Source organism: Molossus molossus, unplaced genomic scaffold (assembly GCF_014108415.1).
Source record: "Molossus molossus isolate mMolMol1 unplaced genomic scaffold, mMolMol1.p scaffold_m16_p_1, whole genome shotgun sequence".
NCBI lineage: Eukaryota > Metazoa > Chordata > Mammalia > Chiroptera > Molossidae > Molossus > Molossus molossus.
The window spans coordinates 120,601,007-120,622,528 of NW_023425344.1; the positions used below are offsets into that span (position 1 = coordinate 120,601,007).

General features: G+C 41.3%; 1 protein-coding gene across 4 annotated transcripts in view; it reads right to left on the minus strand.

The window, feature by feature from the left end:
- The window catches only part of EDC3 (enhancer of mRNA decapping 3), a 79,490-nt gene that overhangs the window by 39,466 nt on the left and 18,502 nt on the right, over positions 1 to 21,522 (minus strand). For 3 of the 4 annotated variants that reach the window (XM_036268205.1, XM_036268224.1, XM_036268230.1), the window contains 2 exons: positions 12,240 to 12,450; positions 8,643 to 8,962 (listed from right to left, as the gene is read on the minus strand). In XM_036268205.1, the coding sequence (XP_036124098.1) occupies positions 8,643 to 8,962; positions 12,240 to 12,403 (484 nt within the window). In that variant the 5' untranslated portion in view covers positions 12,404 to 12,450. Of the gene's footprint in view, positions 1 to 8,642; positions 8,963 to 12,239; positions 12,451 to 15,620; positions 15,713 to 21,522 lie in introns of those variants that run through there. The other variant, XM_036268215.1, reaches the window with a different exon arrangement.

A 21,522-nucleotide genomic window follows, 5' to 3' on the forward strand; every position in this document is an offset into this window, starting at 1 on the left:
ACACACATTGTAAAAGGAACCTTTGTCCTGTACTAGCATGCTAAAGGGCACCTGGAAGGTCAAATTGCAAATGTTTTGGTGCCAGATTCAATAGATTTTGTGAGGAGGTGTCTGAAAAATATCTGGGACTTTCTTTTCAATTCTCGAATTCTAGCCCTGGTAATCAGTCAACTTCTAGGGCTCCAGCAGTAGCACCAACATTTTCAAGTCTATTGGAAAAATAAAGTACATCAAAAGAAGTTAAGAAGCCAGAGTAGAACCATGAAACTTGGCAAAAAATAACTTTCTGACCTCAGATGGAGGATTCACTGTCATACTGAATAGACCATACACAAATCTGTATCCTTAGTAGACCTCAAATGGTTTCTCTTTGCTCCTTGAGACTGATGTTCCATTCATCTACTTGAAAATATTCTAAGTGGTCAGTTCAATGAACAAGGAGGTATAGAAATTATTCTTTATAACTGGCCCCCACCCAAAGAAAGAGATTAAAATCTGCTTGTACTAAATCTCTCTCATTAATGTTGGATTAGGTAACTAGAACCAACAAATCCCTCAACAATTCATTACTAACCTTGAAAGAACACTTAAAAGCCTGAATTGAGAAGAAGTTATATTCCTATAGCTTTACCAATCTACTAGTCTAAACATCAATGTACATATACCAGAGGGAATCCTATTTATAGATTTCTGGTAATAAATCTAAATCTAAATTTAAATGAGGAAAACACTGATAACCTACATTACATCTGCGGTAGGAAAAAACCAATCTATTTCCTTGGAATCCTTAAAAAATGCTACATAAATGCCAAGTAAGTCAATCTCTGGCAGAACTTCTACTCATCTTACAAGGCACTGAACAGATAAATAGATGTAATTCTATCTTCTATCACAAACCAATTCTGAGCCACATTTCATTATCAAATTCTCAGGTCACAGACATTTTCCACACGATCTGGATTCAGAAAAAGTTCTCTGAAAAAGAATAACATTTTCCTGTCTAAGATCTCTTTATTTTATTTAAGGACCAAACAGCAAAAGCAGAAACAGTATCACCCAGGATATACTTTTGAAAATGACCACACTTCTTTTTTTTTTTTAATCCTCACCCGAGGATATTTTTCCATTTTTGTACAGATAGAGTGGGAGGGAGAGAGAGGAAGGGAGAGAGAGAGAAACATCGACATGAAGGGACACATCGAGTGGCTGCCACCCGCACGACCAACCAGGGCCGGGGACAAACTGCAACCGAAGTACGTGCCCTTAGCAGGAACCGAACCCGGGTCTCTCCGGACCGCAGGCCGACGCTCTAACCGCTGAGCCAAACTGGCCAGGGCTGACCACACTTCTTAATATATCAAATTGTTAAAGAGCAAATAAATTACTTGTTTTGAAGTCAATTGGAGTCTTTCAAGAGAGTTGCTATGATTGTTAATAATGGAAAAAATAGAAAAAACTGATATTCTTACCAATATTCAGCAATCACACTCATAGGAGTTTACACAAGTTATCTGAAAACTTATATCCACATAAAACCTGCACAAAAATGTTTGACAGCTTTATGCATAATCACCAAAAGTGGAAGCAACCAAGATATCCTTTAATAGGTAAATGGGTAAACAAACATCTATACAATAAAATATTATTCAGCAATAAAAGAAAATCAAGCCACACACAAAAAGAAGAATCTTAAGTATCTTAAAAGCATATTGTTAAGTGAAAGACAGTCTGTAAAGGCTACATACTATGTGATATTCTAGGGGGAGAAACTGGGTGAAAAAGGTGAAGGGATTAACAAGTGAAGTACAAACTGATAGTTACAACATAGTCACGAGGATGTAAATACAGCATAGGGAATATAGTTGATAATATTGCAATAACTATGTATGGTGCCAGGTGGATACTGAAAATGTCAGGGAGAACAAATTGTAAAGTATATGTCTGTCTAACCACTACGCTGTACACCTGAAACTAAAATAATATTGACTATAAACAGTAATTGAAAATAAAAATGTTTAAAAAAAATTTTTTTTTTCATTTACTGATTTTAGAGAGAGAGGCAGAGAGATAGAAACATCGATGAAAGAGAATATCAATTGGCTACCTCCTACATGCTCCCCACTGGGGATCAGGTCCATAACCTGGGCATGTGTCCTGACCAGGAATCGAACTGGCAACCTCTTGGTGCATGGGTTGACACTCAACCAATGAGCGATATGGGCCGCACAAAAATATTTTTAAATTATGTGATATTCTGAAAAAGGTACCACTATAGAGATTGCTAAGATGATCAGTTGTTGCTGGGACAGGAAGGAATGGTTAGGAATGAGAGGTAATGGAAGGAAAAGGGGAAGAAGGACTAAATAGGTGAAACACAGGGCATTCTGTATGATACTGTAATGGTGGACACAAGACACGATTGTTAAATTCCACAGAACTTTATTTATTTATTTATTTATTTTATCCTCACCCGAGGATATTTTTCCATTTTTTGTACAGATAGAGTAGGAGGGAGAGAGAGGAAGGGAGAGAGAGAGAGAAACATCGACGTGAAGGGACACATCGAGTGGCTGCCACCCGCACGACCAACCAGGGCCGGGGACAAACTGCAACCGAGGTATATGCCCTTAGTGGGAACCGAACCCGGGTCTCTCCGGACCGCAGGCCGACGCTCTAACCGCTGAGCCAAACTGGCCAGGGCAATTCCACAGAACTTTAAAGACACTGAGGAGGTTGGAAGATCTCAGGATGGAATGCAGAATGTGACAGAATCTGTTACAAACATATGAAACAAGTCAATGAAGGGGGTGGGAGTATCGATTAGTAATTCTGATACTGCTATACACGCATACTGGAATTGAATAATTTAAGTCAGTGGATGGCAGATGATAGGAGACAGGTATCTGTCTCACTGTTGGAGTTACAGATAAAAAAAGAGGCTAGAATGATACACATGCTAATGGATTAAAACTGTAGATATCAATATAAACTTAAGTTAGCTTCATTTAGTAAAAAAGTTATATGCAGAAATACTTATAGGTATGTGTATATACACTGGTTAAGTATGCATATATATATTTCCTTGCTCTGTTAGCTTAAAGGGCAACACCCAGTAGCAGTCCTCACCCAAATATATTTTTCCATTGATTTTCTTCAGATAGAGTGGGAGGAAGGGAGAGAGAGAGAAACATCGATTGGTTGCCTCTTGCACGACCCAGACCAGGGCCAGGGATCGAACCCGCAACTGACATACTTACCCTTGACCTGGAATCAAACCCAGAACTCTTTGGTCCGCAGGCTGATGCTGTAACCGTTGAGCCAAACCAGCCAGGGCCCAGATCATGGTTTGTAATACCATTTTCCAATAAAGGAAAACAGGGCTCTCAGCCCGATTGGTGTGGCTCAGAGGTTGAGCATCAACCCATGCACCAAGAGGTCACCAGTTCGATTCCGGGTCAGGGCACATGCCCAGATTGTGGGCCTGATCCCCAGTGGGGGCATGCAAGAGGCGGCCAATCGATGTTCTCTCTCATCGATGTTTCTATCTCTCCCTACTTCTCCCTTCCTCTCTCTCTAAAATCAATAATTAATTTTTTTTTTTTTAAACAGGGCTCTTTAGAGACATCGCTGATTCTAGGGTTGGGGCAGGAAATACAGAAGATAATCCTGGAGCCTCTTGTAGTATCAGAAAGTAAAAAATTACTGGTAAAAAAAACCATTTTGTTTTGTTTTGTTTTGCTTTGGCTCCCGGTGGCCAAAGCTGAATCAATGAGCACTAAAATAAAGCAGTGTTGAATTTACTACACACTGATAAAAAATCTCTGGTGCAGAAGAATTCCAAATAATTTATGTAGATACTCTGCTTAACTCCCCACTCCTTAGGTGTGGGCTGCACATAGTGACTTCCTTACAAAGAGCACAGTTTGTAAAGGGGGGGAAAGAAGTCACTTTACAGAAGAAATCTGACACACTGCCTCAGCCAGGCAATCAAGGTCAAGATCAAAAGTCATACACTATTTTGACAGTAGATACCCTTAGAGCATAACTGCCAACGATACATCAGATAAGAGGTTAATTTTCAAAATATATAGAGTACTCATACAACTCAACAAAAGGAAGACAAAGAACCCAATTAAAAAATGGACAGAGGACCTAAAGAAACACCTCTCCAAACAGAACATACAAATGGCCAAGAGGCATATAAAAAGTGCTCAAAATCACTAATCATCAGAGAGATGCAAATTAAAACAACAATGAGATATCACCTCACACCTGTCAGAATATTGCCATTAACAAATCATCAAACAACGATTGCTGGCGAGGGTGTGGAGAAAAGGGGACTCTAGTACACTGCTGGTGGGAATGCAGACTGGTGCAGCCACTATGGAAAACAATATGGTGTTACCTCAAAAAGTTAAATTGAACTGCCATTAGACCCAGTGATCTCACTTCTAGGAATATACCCTAAGAAGCCTGAAACACCAATCAGAAAGAATATATGTACCCCTATGTTCATAGCAGTACTATTTACAATGGCTAAGATCTGGAAACAGCCAAAGTGTCCATCAATAGATGAGTGGATAAAAAAGCTGTGGTACATATACACAATGGAATACTATGCAGCTGTAAAAAAAAGAAAGATCTCTTATCCTTTAAGATGACATGGAGGGACCTGGAGAGTATTATCCTAAGCAAAACAAGCCAATCAAAGAAAAGACAACTATCACATGATCTCAATTATTTGTAGAATATAATGAACAAAACAAACTGATGAACAAAATAGACCCAGGGACAGAGAAGTAGGGTACAGACTGATAAACCTCAGAAGAGGAGTATGGAAAGAGGAAAGAGATAAACCACAGAACTTATATGCATGTATGCATAACCAATGGACATAGACAATAATGCTGGGGACGGGGCGGGTGGGGATAGCAAGGAGGGTGTCAATGGGAAAAAAAGGAGAAACATCTGTAACAAAAATAAATTAATAAAAAATTTTAAATAAGATAGCAGAGCCCTGGCCAGTTTGGCTCAGCGGTTAGAGTGTCGGCCCACAAACCAGAGAGTCCTGGGTTTGGTTCCTGCTAAGGGCACATACCTCGGTTGTGGTTTGTTCCCAGCCCCGGTTGGGGTCATATGGGTAGCAGCCAGTAGATGTGTCTCTCTCCCACTGATGTTTCTCCCACCCCCACCCCCGCTCTATCTGAAGATAGATGCGGGGAAAATATCCTTGGATGAGGATTAAAAAAAAAAAAAAGATAGTAGATACCCTTGATGGGATGTAATGAAAATAACACTTTATCTCTGTGATCTTCCTCCCCAAAACACATAACCCCAGCCTAATTATGAGAAAACATCAAATACCAATTGAGAGATATTCTACAAAATATTTGACAAGTACTTATCAAAATTATCTAGGTCATCAAAAACAATGAACATCTGAGAAACCATCAGAGCCAAGAGGAAACATGCGCATAAATGTAATGTGGTATGCTTGATGGGAACCTGCATCAGGAACATTAAGAAAAAACTAAGCCCTGGCCAGTTTGGTTCAGCAGTTAGTGTCGGCCTGCGGACCAAAGAGACCCAGGTTCAATTCTGGCCAAAGGCATGTACCTCAGTTGTGGTTTGTCCCTGGCCCTGGTTGGGGTTGTGTGGCTGACAACCTATTGATGTGACTCTCTCACATCGATGTTTCTCTCTCTCTCTTCCTCCCTCCTTTCTTCCGACTCTATCTGAAGATAAATGGAAAAATATCCTTGGGAGAGGATTGAAAAAAAAAAAAAACTAAGGTGCCCGGCCAGGGTGGCTCAGTGGTTGAGTGTCAACCCATGCACCAAGAGGATGCCAGTTCAATTCCCAGTCAGGACACATGCCCAGGTTGTGGGCCTGATCCCCAGTGGGGGGCATGCATGAGGTGGCTAGTTGATGTTCTCTCTCATCAATGTTTCTCTCTCTCTCTCCCTCTCCTTTCCTCTCTCTCTAAAATCAATAAAGAAAAAAAAAAGTAAAGAAAAAACTAAAGCAATGTGAATAAAATATAGACTTTAATTGATAACAATATATCTGGTCTGGCCAGTTTGGACAGCAGTTAGGGCATCAGCTCACGGACCAAAGAGTCGAGGGTTAAATTCCAGTCAAGGGCACGTACCTTGGTTGCAGTTTGGTCCCTGGCCTTGGTCAAGGTCATGCGGGAGGCAACCAGTCAATGTGTCTGTCTCATATCCATGTTTCTCTCTCTCTCTCCTTCTCTTTCTCCCCTCCTCCCACTCTGTCTGAAGATAAATGGAAAAATATCATCGGGGGAGTCTCTCTAGACCGCAGGCCGACACTCTAACCGCTGAGCCAAACCAGCCAGGGCCAATGTACCATATTAATGTAAGATGTTAATGACAGGGAGAAAATCTGTAGAAAAAGTATATAAATGGTTAATAAAGATTATCTCTAAGTATATGAGATTATAAACTGCTTGAGTATTTAAACTTTTTTTTTTAATCCTCACCCAAGGACATTTTTCCATTTTTTTTTTTTTGTTCAGATAAAGTGGGAGGGAGAGAGAGGAAGAGAGTGAGAGAGAGAGAGAAACATCGACGTGAAAGGGACACATCGAGTGGCTGCCACCCTCACATCCCAACCAGGGCTGGGGACAAACTGCAACCGAGGTACATGCCCTTAGCGGGAACGAACACAGGTCTCTTGGGACTGTAGGCTGATGCTCTAACCGCTGAGCCAAACCGGCCAGGGTGAGTATTTAAACTTTTAACAAACAAATATTATTGGTAAAGAAAGGAAAGTGATGGGATTAAGATTAATATCAACAGGCAGCAGAATGAAATCACTTTAGTCTATGGCTGGGGAAGAGAACAAAAACCATTCTGGGTCTCCAGTTCCTCATTTGTTACCATGGGAGAGGACTGTTAGGATTCCAATTAGCTCTCAAATTGGGAGATTTATCAAAAACCACTGGCCAAGCAGGCGAGGACTATGCTTTCCACGCAGCAAAACACTTTAATCTATTACAAATCAAGTATTGATAAATTTAATCAATATCATACAAAGAGGCCCACTGGTGTGGCCATTGTCCCATGGACTAAGAGGTCCTGGTTGTATTCCTGGTCAGGGCACATGCTCTGATTGCAGGTGTGACTCCAGTAGGAGGCGTGCAGGAGTTTCTCTCTCCCTCTCTCTCTAAAAAAATCAATAAAAACATTAAAAAAAGAAAATAGGTCTGCTTTTTTAAAAAAAATTTTTTCTTTATTGATTTTAGAGAGAGAGGAAGGAAGAGAGAAAGAGAGAGAGAGAGAAACATCGATGAGAGAGAACATCGACTGGCTGCCTCCTGCACACCCCCCCACTGGGAATCGGGCCCACAACCTGGGCATGTGCCTTGACCGGGAATTGAACCAGCAACCTCTTGGTGCATGGGTTGATGCTCAACCACTGAGCCACATGGGCTGGGCAGGTCTGTTTTTTTAAAAGAAACAGTAAAGTAATGTAATGACGGTTAAGTCTAAATGGAAAGACTCAATTTCTATCTAAAGCATTCTATAGTTTTTGAAAGGATACAGAAGTAACAATTCAATTTCAATCTCAGGTTTCAATCATTGTCAATTCAGATAGTTACTTAACAAGCACGGAAGAAAAGTACTTTAAAATACATTTTTTTAATTTTCAAAATTTCAATAGTTTAGTCACAGAAACAGGTATTTCATAACTGGATGACCCCTGACACTGGTGCCACACAGATTCTAATGAATCTGTTATAATTCACCATTATATAACAGATTCACATTATTTCAGTGACTATGTTACAGAGAAAATCAGGATCTAGTGAATTAACTATGGTTCTTTAATGAGCAAATAGCATTCAACAATTTGTTAGTACTAAACAAAACTGGACATCAATACACATCAGTGAATACTCTCTGGATGTACCAGTAGGGACAGTGAGTACAGCAAATTTAAAATGGTCACTCTGGCCCTGGCCAGTGTTGCTCAGTGGTTAGAGTGTCGGCTGATGCACCAAAGGGTCATGGGTTTGATTCCCAGTCAAGGGCACATACATGGAGTGTGGGTTTGATCCCAAGTCCCAGTCAGGGCAGGTGAGGGAGGCAACCAATCAATGTGTCTTTCTCATATCTATGTTTCTCTACCCGCAGCTACTCTCTCTTAAACAAAAAAAGAAAAATTGTCAGTTTGTCAGAAACTAAGATCACAGAGATGTCTAGGCAAGCCCCTTCCTGTTCTCTAATTGAGGATGGGAGCCAAATTGCAAGAAAATTATTCAAGAATTCCCTGGAACAGCCTAAGTGCAGGTTCAACTTAAACATCACAACAATCATCAGTTATCAGATTAAAAACAGTATCACTTCTGTCTATGTGCACTCTAGGCAGATCTTTTCTTGAAGAAAGAGAAGTAGTGGGAGAGGGCAGGGAACTGGTGTGAGTCTAACAGATTTTTTTCCCCCTTAGTATCTTGTAGCTCTGGAATAAGAGAACTAACTATGTTATATTTTTGTGAAGCTTTTGTAGCATCCTTTTTTATTAGGGTAATAAAGACTTGTTTAAATAATAGCAGTGGGTAAGAACTTACAGCCCTCAAACATCAGGTTAAGAAGAAATACCAACTTGCTCCAACTTACAAGAGTTGTGCCGACGACGGAAACTTTTGGACTGACTCAAGGGCTCCATGTGCCTGTCCACATAGCTCTTGGAGCACTGCTGCTGCTGGGGGGAAACGGCAGCATCCTGGCTCTTCACATCTGTCCTCTTAGGGATGTTCTGAGGGGCACTGCTGGAAGAGGTTGGCTTCTTGACCAACCTGCCTGTGCCATTCTGATTGATACCCACTTGGTACCCAACATCAGAAGGGCCTAATTCTGTCTGATGTAGGTCTCCAAAATGTTGGTTTTCTCCAGGCCCTGGTATCTCCAGAATTTTTAATTCCATAATGTCACCTGCCCTGAAATACACAAAAGAATCCAATTCTCAAAACTACAATAGTGGTAACAGTGATGAAACTGGAATCAACAGCAACCAGCTACACACCCTTGCAGGGCTGCATTTCAATGAGTTATCAAAGGAAAAAACTAGGAAAGGTGGTAGAGCACTTAAAGACAAGACTCAGCCACCAACATTCAACTGACATAGTACTGGCCTTTAAAGAGCCCTATTGTTAATCACAAAACTATCATTAGCATCTTAGATTTCCAGAATGCTTAACAGCTTTATTTCATTCATTCACTCACTTGCTCATTCAGTAGGCATATACAGAGTACTTACTATGTGGTAAGCCCTGCACTGGGAATGGGGTATATAGAGATGAAAAGCAATACATGCTCACAAAGAACTAACAGTCTAGTCACCAGAAAAGACAAGTAGACAAAGAAAAGTGTTAAATACTATGACAGAAATATGTGTAGGAGACTAGAAAACCAAAAAGAAAATAGAGATGTTAGTTTGGCAGAGATGGATGAAACATGTATGCTAAGTCTCAGTGGGGATGGAAAATAAGAGTTACCCAAGCAGAAGAGGTATCTCAGGCCAAGGCTCAGAGATTGAGAAAATGTGGCCTATCTGATAAACTGCAAATGTATGGCATAACTAAAGGGAAGGATACTTGTGGAGGGCCATTAGGAGGTAAGGCCTGTGGAGGTAATCAGGGACCAGTCATAATCACATTGGATTTTTCTGGTGGCTGTAGGTGGAGAAATTAGAGGCAAGAACAACAGTTAGGAGATAAGGCAAGAAATAAGAGATAAATAGGGCAAGTGACAATGAAAAAGGAGAATGGAAGATGGAACCAGGAGACATTTGGAAGTCACCAGATTTGGTGATTAACTGAACAGGAGGATCAAAGAGAAGAAAGAATTTATTATGATTCTTAAGTTTCTAACTTGGGTGAAAGGTGTCATTAGTCATCTATTAAGGGTAGATTTTTGGGGGGAGAAAAAATCTGTAGGCAACATGAGTTCAGCTTTGAAAATCTTTTTTAAAAAATGTTTTAGCCCTGGCCGGTTTAGCTCAGCGATTGGAGCCTTGGCCTGCGGACCAGGGAGTCCTGGGTTCAGTTCCTGCTAGGGGAACATACCAAAAAAAAAAAAGTTTTATTGATTTGAGAGAGAGGTGAAAGAGCAACACTGATTGGTTGCCTCCCACACATACTCCGACCGGAGATCAGAACCTGCATCCTGGTATGTGACCAGGAATCGAATTGGCAATCTTTCAATGCACAGGATGATGCTCAATCAACTGAGCCACAGTGGCCAGGGCAGCTTTGAAAATCTTAAATTGAAGATTTAAGGTCTTCCACCTCGAAATGACCAGTAGACAGTTAAAATAAAGTGTCTGGAGCTCAGTTCCTAAAGATTTGGTATAGGCAAACAGAGAAGTCATCAGTAATAACAATGGCCAGTTTACAATATTCTCATTAGCATAAATGACATAATATATGAAAAGCATTAAGTCTAGTATTTAGTTATTAAGAATTTATAAATGTCTATTATTACTAAAAAAAGATTTGGGGTCTCATTAATGTTTAAGAAGGTACACATGAGATTGTCTAGAAAGTACAGGACTAGAAAAGAATCAAAGAAAGAAATTTGAGTAATCCAATCTTAAAAAGTGAGAAGAAAAGGAACCTGGAAAAAAAAGATATATAAGGGAATGGAAGAAAACATGGAAAGAAAACCCAAAGGTATAAGAGAGAAACTAAAAAGAAGAGGATACTTCAAAAGTTAGGGAGCATCTGAATAGATTATAATTGAGACAATGCCACTGAATTTGGCAATTAGGTCATCTGTAACCTTGGCAAAAGCTAGTTCAGCAAAAATGGTAAAGTTAGGAAGAAGATAAGGGGGATAAGGAGGGACTAGAGAATGAGGCCACAAAGGGAATGATGGCAGACTGTTTTGCTATGAAAAGAGCTTTGGGTGTGAATAGGAGGAAATAGTAGTTGCAAATGCAAGTTGTATGTGGGGTGAGGGGGTATCTGTACTACGGGGGAGGCCTGAGATGTCAGAATGCGGAGAGGAAAGAGACAGTATAAAGGTTGAAACTAAAGACACAAAAAAAGATGGATAGGGTCTCAAAGGATAGCATATAAAGCATACATGCTTAAGTGAGCCCTGAACACAAAGGATAGTTTTTCTATTGAGACTTCAGAGGAGGTAAGAAATAAAAATGGATACACCTACAGAAAAGGTTATGTGTGGGTACTGTTCAGAAAGTTAAGGAAGCTCTTGCCCAACAGCCTTTTTTTTTAACATAAGTTTGGCACATTGGTAAAAAGAAGGATGTGAAGACAACTGAACTTCAGCCCAGCTGGTGTGGCTCAGTAGATAAGCATCAACCCATGTACCAAGAGGTCGCCGGTTCAATTCCCCGTTGAGGCACATGCCCAGGTTGTGAGCACAATCCCCAGTAGGGGGCAGGCAGGAGGCGGCCAATCTATAGTCTCATAATGTCTCTATCTCTCCCTCTCTCCCTTCCTTTCTCTCTAAAATCAATAAAAAAAAATTATTTTTAAAAAGACAACTGAACTTCAGATATGCTGGCAAACACTAAGAAAAATATATCCATGTAACTAAGGTCTTTAACTACTGGCTACAGTGTGCTTCTGGAAGTAAATTATGACACAGATCTGCAAAGAGAGCTACAATTATGCAGGGGAAAATCAATAACAACTTTAGATTAAGAAAGCACAGTGAGCCCAGCTGGTGTGGCTCAGTGGATTGAGTGTCATCTCATGAACTGAGAGGTCCCAGTTCAATTCCTGGTCAGGGCACATGCCTGGGATGCAGACTTGATCCCCAGTGGGGGGCGTGTAGGAGGCAGCTGATCAATGTTTCGATCTCTCTTTCCCTTCCTCTCTCTCTAAAAAATCAATAAAAACATATTTTAAAAAAGAAAGCACAGTGATAACAAACTAAGAAAGAAAATCTGAAACCACAAAAGAAAACAGAAAGGTTATTTTGAATATGACCCATTTAAATAATATAATACTGTGTGCTCGATAGAAATAAAATGTTTCACAAACCCTGAACCATTAGTAGAAAGCTAACTATGACAGTCCATTGAAACAGCAGCAGAACTACAAGATCCCAGACTGCAAAATCTCACCTCTGACAAGACGACTCTATTCATAAGCAGCCCTACACAAGAGAATATTGGCAATTTGGCCTAGGTTCAAGCTCCACAGACCACCAGATTAGACTTGGAAGATCAGTCAGGACACTCACCTGAAGGTGACTTCTGGCACAAGGCACTTCACTCCATTGTGGAAAGGTCGGGTGAGAGAAATGGTCTGGCTGACCTGATCCACTGCTGACACTCTTCCCTGATAGACACCTAAGCTATCCCCACAGTTGATAGACACAATACTGCCCAGCCAATCCGTAGCCATGTTTCAGATGTGAGATGACCGTGGAGAAAAGAAACCAGGCAGTATACCTTGAGAAACAGACAAATCTTTAATTAAATTCAGTAAAGAATTATGTCAGGCTCTGTATCATGTGTTGCTTAATAATACATATTCTCTCACATCTTTAATTGATATAATAAAACAAAAAATTAAACTTTTTTTCAGAAGGAATATGCATATTAATGAAAACGTAATATCATTTAATTTGTATATATAAAGATCTTACAATTCTTTAAAGCACATGTACTGGATAAAGATACATTATTAACCTGGATATAAAAATCACACAAACTATAAACTGTTCATATATTTTAATGTATCTGCCACCAGAATGATTTCACAAATATTATGAAGAAATAATATAGAGCCTTGGCTAGTTTGCTCAGTGGTTAGAGCACTGGACCATGGACCAATGGGTCTCGGGTTTGATTCTGGTCAAGGGCATGTACCTGGGTTACAGGTTCAATCCTCGGCCCTTGTTGGGGTCGTGCAGGAGGCAACCAGTCAATGTGACTCTCTCACATTGATGTTTCTTTTCTTTTTCTCTCTCTCCCCCCTCCCTTCCTTCCTTCAACTCTATCTAAAAATCAATGAAAAAAAATTTCCTTGAGTGAGAATTAAAAAAATAATAATAATAATATATAAAAAAATAATATTGGTAGCTGGGTGCGTGTGGCTCAGTGGACTGAGCGTCGTCCCACGGACTGAGAGGTCCCAGTTCAATTCCTGGCAGTCAATTGATGTTTCTCTCTCATCAATGATTCTTTCTTTTTAATGTTTTTATTGATTTTACAGAGAGGGGAAGGGAAAGAGAGAGAGAGAGAAACATCAATGAGAGAGAAACATCAATTGGCTGCCTCTTGTACACCCCTCACTTGGGATCAAGCCCAAAACCCAGGCATGTGCCCTAACCAGGAATTGAACCAGAGACGTCCTGGTATGTAGGACGACGCTCAACCAACTGAGCCAAATTGGCAGGGCTCATCAATGTTTCTATCTCTCCCTCTCCCTCTCCCTGAAATCAATTTAAAAAATATATTTAAAAAAAATCAATGTCCTATACAAATATAGACCAAAAATCCTTAAGAAAATATTAGCAAATCAAATCCAGCAATATATTACATTCAAGGAGTAAATACCTAAATAATCATGATATATTTTATTCAGGTATTTACTCCTGGAATACAACATTGGTTTAATATTTTATTTTTTTATCCTCACTAGAGGGCTTTTTTTTTTTTTAATCTTTAGCTAGAGCAGGAGGAAGAGAGAGGGGGAGAGAGAAACATTGATGTGAGTGAGACACATTGACTGGTTTCCACCCACACAAACCCAACTGGGGCCAAGGACAAACTGCAACTGAGGTATGTGCCCTTAGAGGGAACTGAACCCGGGACTCTCTGGTCCATGGGCTGATGCTCTAACCACTGAGCACCCGGCCAGGGATAATATTGTAACAATCTACTAATGTGAAGCTTCTGCACAGCAAAAGAAATAACTATCAAAATGAAAAGGGAACCCATTGTATGGGAGAGAGTACTCGCCAATGATACATCAGATAAGGGGTTAATTTCCAAAATATAGAGTGCTCATACAACTCAACAAAAGGAAGACAAAGAACCCAATTAAAAAATGAGCAGAGGAGCTAAACAAACACCTCTCCAAACAGGACATACAAAAGGCCAAGAGACATATGAAAAAATGCTCAACGTCACTAAGCATCAGAGAGATGCAAATTAAAACAACAATGAGATATCACCTCACACCTGCCAGGATGGCCGCCATTAACAAATCATCAAACAACAAGTGTTGGCGAGGGTGTGGAGAAAAGGGGACTCTAGTACACTGCTGGTGTGAATGCAGACTGGTGCAGCAACTATGGAAAGCAATATGGTGTGTCCTCATAAAATTAAAAATTGAATTGCCATTTGACCCAGTGATCCCACTTCTAGGAATATACCCTAAGAAGCCTGAAACACCAATCAGGAAGAATATATGTACCCCTATGTTCATAGTAACACTATTTATAATCGCTAAGATCTGGAAATAGCCCAAGTGTCCATCAATAGCTGAGTAGATAAAAAATGCTGTGGTACATATATACAATGGAATACCATACAGCTGTAAGAGAGAAAGATCTCTTATCCTTTGAGACAACATGGAGGGACCTGGAGAGCATTATGCTAAGCAAAATAAGCTAATCAGAAAAAGACAACTATCATATGATCTCACTTATTTGTGGAATATAATGAACAAGGTGGGCTGATGAACGAAATAGATCCAGACACATAGAAAGGAGTATGGTTCAGACTGCCAAACCTCAGAGTAGGGGGGTGGGGGGATGGACGAGATGAACCAAAGAACTTATATGCATGTATGCATGGCCAATGGACATAGACAACAATGCCAGGGGGCTGGGGCAGGGCGGGATGGGGAGCAGGGGATTTAGGGGGGGGAAAGGAGAAATGTCTATAATAAAAATAAATTAATAAAAATTGGAAAAGAATAAAAATAAAAATCTATTAATGTGCCCTGGCTTGTTTGGCAGCAGTTAAGAGTGTCGGCTGTGGACCAATGAGGTGGGGGTTCAATTCCGGTCAAGGGCACGTACTTCAGTTGCAGTTCATCCCTGGCACTGGTTGGGGTTGTGTGGGAGGCAACTAGTCGATGTGTCCCTCTCACATCGATGTTTCTCTCTCTCTCCCTCCCTCCAAGTCTATCTAAAGGTAAACAGAATCCAGCTGGTGTGGCTCAGTGGTTGCGCGTCAACCCATGCACCAAGAGGTCGCCGGTTCAATTCCTGGTCAGGACACATGCCCAGGTTGTGGGCCCAATCCCCAATGAGGGGCATGCAGGAGACAGCCAATCGATGTTCTCTGTCATCGATCTTTCTATCTCTGTCTTCCTCTTACTTCCTCTCTCTCTGAAATCAATAAAGGGAAAAAAAAAAAAAAGATAAATAGAAAAAATCTATTAATGCATTTCATCACATTAACAACATAAATAAAAATGATCGAATGGTTTTATCACCAGTAAATGCAGTAAAATTATACTGATACCAAAACCAGACAAATAAACCACCATCACAAAAAAAACTCAACAAAACAAAATCCCACCCTGGCCATTGTTTCTCAGTGGTTAGAGCATCAACCTGCATACTGAAGGGTCTTGAGTTTGCTTCTCAGTCAAGGGCACAAACCTAGTTTGCAGATTCTACCCCGGCTCCAGGTTGGGGTGCAGGCAACCAATCAATGTGTCTCTCTCACATTGATGTTTTTCTCTTTCTCTCCCCCTCTCTTCTTCCCTCCCTTCCTTCCATTCTCTCTAAGAAAAAAAAAAAAAAAGGAAAAATTATCCTCAGATGACGATTAACAAAACAGACAAACAAACAAACAAACAAAAAGAAACTACAGAACATGAATATAGACATATTTTGATAAAACTCCTTGTCAAAATATCAGACGACAGAATTCAGCAATATATAAAAAGAATTATACACCACAACTATGAGGGGTTTAGTTCAAGAATAAAATGCTGATTCAATATTATAAAATCAATCACTGTAATCTACCTTATTTATAGTCTAAGAAAAACAAATCAAAAGATCGTAACAATGCAGAAAAAGCATTTGACAAATTTCAACACAAATTTTATTAATGACAAAAACTCAGAAAAATAATTTTATCTATTTGATAAAGACCATCTGTAAAAAACCTACAGATAACATTATCATATGGTGAGAAACTGAATGCTTTCCTCCTAAGATCAGGAACAAGATGAGAATGTCTACTTGCACCAATATTGTTCAACATAGTACTGGAACTTCTTATAATAAGGCAAGGAAAGGAAATAAAAGGCACACAGATTGGAACGGAAAAATAGAACTGTCCCTATTTGCAGATGACATGATTATCAACAGAAAAAAATCCCAAAGATCTACAAAACAAACTCTTAGAACTAATAAGTGAATTCAGCAAGGTCACAGATATAAGACAAACATACAAAGTTCATCTTCTTTTAATATACTAGTAAGAGGCCAGCCGGTTGTGGCTCAGTGGCTGAGGGTTGACCTATGCACCTAGAGGTTGCTGGTTTGATTCCCGGTCAGGGCACATGCCCAGATTGTGAGCCAAATCCCCGTGGGGGGCATGCAGAATGCGGCCAGTCCATGTTCTCTCTCATGGATGTTTCTATCTCTCTGTCTCCCTTCCTCTGTCTCTCAAATCAATTAAAAAAAAAAAAGGACTCAATATATGCCAATTCTCCCCAAATTAGTATATAGGATTAATGCAATTCCTATCAAAATCCCAGCAAGATTTTTTTGTTACTATAAAGATTACATGTCCAGCCAGTGTGGCTCAGTGGTTGAGTGTCAACCCATGCACCAGGAGGTCGCCGGTTTGGTTCCTAGTCAGGACACATGCCCAGGTTGTGGACCCAATCCCCAGTGGGGGGCAGGCAAGAGGTGGCCAATCAATGCTCTCTCTCATTGATGTTTCTTACTCTCTCTCCCTCTCCCTTCCTCTCTCTCTCTAAAATCAATAAAGGAAACAAAAGATTACATATGAAAAGGCAAAGTAACTAAAATAGCTAAATCAATTTTGACAAGAAAATGGGAGGAATCAGTCTACTCAATTTTAAAACGTAGTAGGCATAGCAATCAACACAGGCATTTGTGGGAGAATAATCAATGGACTAGAAAAGAAAACCCCAAAATAGACCCACAGAAATACACCAAACTCATTTTTTTTTTCTTTTTTTTGGTATGTGCCCCTAGCGGGAACTGAACCCGGGACTCTGGTCCGCAGGTCAATGCTCAACCGCTGAGCCAAACTGGCCAGGGCCACCAAACTCATTTTTAAAAATTTATCTTTATTGTTGAAAGTATTACAGATGTCTCCCTCTTTTTCCCCAATGACGTCCTCCTCCTCATTCCTGTCCCCCCCCAACACTGCCATCCCCACACTACTGTCTATGTCCATTGGTATTGCATATAGGGGCATATAAGCTTTTTGGTTTATCTCTTTCCACTCTCCTCCCCCCTTCCCTCTGAAGTTGTCAGTCTAACAGCCAATTGGTACTTCTTAATCCCTTCATCTTTTTCACCCACCTCACCCAAACCCATCCTATCAGCAACCAACCAAAAGTTTTCTGTTTCTGAGCCTGTTTCTGTTCTGCTTGCTCATTTTGTTTGTAGATTCAATTGTTGATAGGTATGTATTTATTGCCATTTTATTGTTCATATTTTTTATCTTCTTCAAGAAGACTCTTCAACATTTCATATAATACTGTTTTGGTAGTGATGAACTCCTTTAGATTTTTCTTGTCTGGGAAACTCTGTATCTGTCTACTGATTCTATTTTTATGAGTTTATTTATTATTTTTATATTTTTATTTTTTTTATCCTCACTTAAGGACATTTTTGCATCCATCTTCAGATAGAGCAAGAGGGAGAAAGGAAGAGAAAGAGAAACATCGATGCAAGAGAGACACATCAACTGGCTGCCACCCACACAACCCCAACCGGGGCCGGGGACAAATGGCAACTGAGGTATGTGCCCTTAGCGAGAACCGAACCCAGGTCTCTCCGGTCCACGGGCCAACGCTCTAACCGCCGAGCCAAACTGGCCAGGGCTGTCTACTGATTCTAAATGATACCTTTGCAGGATTGAGTCATCTTGGTTGTAGGTTCTTGTTTTTCATCATTTTAAATATTTCTTGCCACTCCCTTCTGGCCTGCAAATTTTCTTTTGAGAAATCAGTTGAGCCCTGGCCAGTTTGGCTCAGCGGTTAGAGCATCAGCCTGCGGTCCGGAGAGACCCGGGTTCGGTTCCCGCTAAGGGCACGTACTTCGGTTGCAGTTTTTCCCCGGCCCTGGTTGGTCGTGCGGGTGGCAGCCACTCGATGTGTCCCTTCACGTCGATGTTTCTCACTCTCTCTCCCTCCCACTCTATCTGTACAAAAAATGGAAAAATGTCCTCGGGTGAGGATTAAAAAAAAAAAAAAAAAGAAAGAAATCAGTTGACAGTCTTACGGGAACTCCCTTGTAGGTAACTAATTGCTTTTCTCTTGCAGCTTTTAAGATTCTCTTTTTGTCTCTAACCTTTTGCATTTTAATTACAATGTGTCTTGGTGTGGGCCTCTTTGGGTTCACCTAGTTTGGGACTCTCTGTGCTTCCTGGAATTGTTATGTCTGCTTCCTTCACCAAGTTAAGAAAGTTTTCTGTCATTTTTTCAGATAGGTTTTCAATTTCTTGCTCTCTCTCTTCTCCTTCTGGCATCCCCAAGATGCAAATGTTGGTACGCTTGAAGTTGTCTCAGAGACTCCTTACATTATCCTCATTTTTTTGATTCTTTGTTCTTTTTGCTGTTCTGATCGGGTGTTTTTTGCTTCCTTATATTCCAAATTGATGGTTTGAATCTCGGCTTCATCTACTCTACTACTGGTAAATTATTCTTCATTTCAGTTAGTTCATCCTTCATTTCTGACTAGTTCTTTATTATGGTCTTGAGGTCCTCATTAAGTTCCTTGAGTACCGTTATAACCAGTGTTTTAAACTCAGCATCTATTATATTGTTTATCTCCATTTTGTTTAGTTGTCTTCCTGGAGTTTTGTTCTGTTCTTTCATTTCGGACATGTTTCTTTGTCTCCTCATTTTGACTGCCTCTTTTGTTTGTTTCTAAGTATTAGGTAGAATTGCTAGGTCTCCTAGGCTTCATAGGGTGGCCTATGGTAGTAGGTGTCCTGTAGGGTCCAGTGGCATAGCCTCCCTGATCACTCCAGCTGGGCCCTTGAGGTGCACCCCTTGTGTGGACTGTATACTCTTCTGCTGTAATTGAGTCTTGATTGCTGTTGGTACATCAATAGGATGGATTTACTCAGGCTGATCCGCTGCAAGGAGTGGCTGTGCCCACTATCTACCGACCTCTATCTTGGAGGACCAGCTCTGCAGAAGCCCACCACACAAAGCAAGACTTATTTCAGCAGGGCTTTGGTACCCACTGAGTCCACCCCTTGAGTGTATTGCTTGAGGAGGTGGTTGGGTGGTAGTGTTTAGACAAGGTCTGAATGTGTCCACTGGGTGTGCTGGCTCTGGTTCTCCTGGGAGGTGCAGGCCAAGGTCACTCACTGCCTGTGTCGTACCTGAGGACACCAGGCATAAGCTACAAAGTGATCTGCAGATGGCTGGGCTTGCAGGTATACCTAGGCAAGGCCAAGCTGTGAACCAAGGCTGGCTGCTGCTAGTGCCAGTCCTGGGGCCCCCTAATGAAAGGTATGGGCTCACTGAGTACAGATACTGCTTGTTTGAGTTTAGCAAAATCTGATGCAGGAGCCAAGACAGGCCATTCCTATGGTAAAGCCATTGGAAACAGCTCGGGTGGGCCCTAAAGTTGAGTGGGCAGGGCCTCAGGGAATCACCTGGGCAGGGCAAATAGTGTGAGCCAGGTTGCTGGAGTCCCGGATATAGTGCCCATGTGCCAGCCCTGTGGAGGAAGGGCTCACCAAAGGAACAATGGCCTCTGCCAGCAATTCTGTCTGGGAGAAAGCTGCCCCTCCAGCTCTCGCCCTGATGTCAAACAACTTAGTTCTTCCCCTTATGTCTCTGGTGCCTATCAAGCTGCCTCCCCCACGCTGGAGCCCGGGGGGATGAGTCTGAGTAAGTCTGTCTTGGGCCCTTTAAGATGAACTGCCTGGGCCCTGGCCGGTTTGGCTCAAAGGTTAGAATGTTGGCCTGCGGTCCGGAGAGACCCGGGTTCGGTTCCCACTAAGGGCATGTACCTCGGTTACCATGCAGGTGGCAGCCACTCGATGTGTCCCTTTGACGTCGATGTTTCTCTCTCTCTTTCCCTCTCTCTCCCTCCCACTCTATCTGAACAAAAAATGGAAAAATGGCCCTGGCCGGTTTGGCTCAGCGGTTAGAGCTTCGGCCTGCGGTCCTGAGAGACCCGGGTTCGGTTCCCGCTAGGGGCGCATACCTCGGTTGCAGTTTGTCCCCGGCCCTGGTCGGTTGTGCGGGTGGCAGCCACTCGATGTGTCCCTTTCACATCGATGTTTCTCTCTCTCTCTGTTCCTCTCTCTCCCTCCCACTCTACCTGAACAAAAAATGGAAAAATGCCCTCGGGTGAGGATAAAAAAAAAAAAAGAAAAGAAAAAAAAAAAAGGAAAAATGTCCTCGGTTGAGGATAAAAAAAAGATGAACTGCCTGGGACCCTAGCAGCCTCAGCCTTCATCAGCCTCAATTCCTGCTGGTTTTAACAGCCAGAAGTTATGAGGTGTTCTCTTCCTAGCACTGGAACCTTGAGCTGGGTGGCCTGTTGTGGGTCAGGGACCCCTTGCTCCTCAAGGAGGACCTTCACAGCCGAGGTATCCCTCCTGATTTTTATCTGGCACACGTGGGTGTGGGACCAGCCTGTCCACATCTCCGACCCTCCTACCAGTCTCAATGTGGCTTCTTCTTTAATTTTGTAGTTGTAGGACTTCTATCGGCTCAGTTTCAGTTGGTTCTGAATGATGGTTGTTCTGTAATTTAGTTGTGATTTTGATGTAGTTGTGGGAGAATGTAAGTACCATTTTTTACTATGCTGCCATAAGTCCCCTACATGGAACACATTTTTTTTTTCTTTGTTAATCCTCACCCAAGGACATTTCTCTACTGATTTTTAGATAGAGTGGAAGGGAGGGAGGGAGGGAAGAAGGGAAAGAGAGAGAGAGAGAGAGAGAAAAGCACCTCAATTAGTTGCCTCCTGCATGATCCCAACTGGGGCCGGGGATCAAACCTGCAACCCAGGTACATGCCCTTGACTGGGAATCAAACCCGAGACCCTTTGATCTGAGGGCAACACTCTAACGCCTGAGCCAAACCGGCCAGGGCTACACTGACCTCATTTATGACAAAGTACGAAAGTAATCCAAATGAGGCAGCATAGCTTGTATAACAAATGGTACCAGAACACATATATATCCATCACTAAAAATGAACCTTGACCTAAGTCTCATAACTTATATAAACATTTACTCAAAATGGATCTTAGACTCAAATCTAAAATTGAAACTATAAAACTTTCAGGAAAAAGATAAGAGAAACTTTTGGTGAGGCAA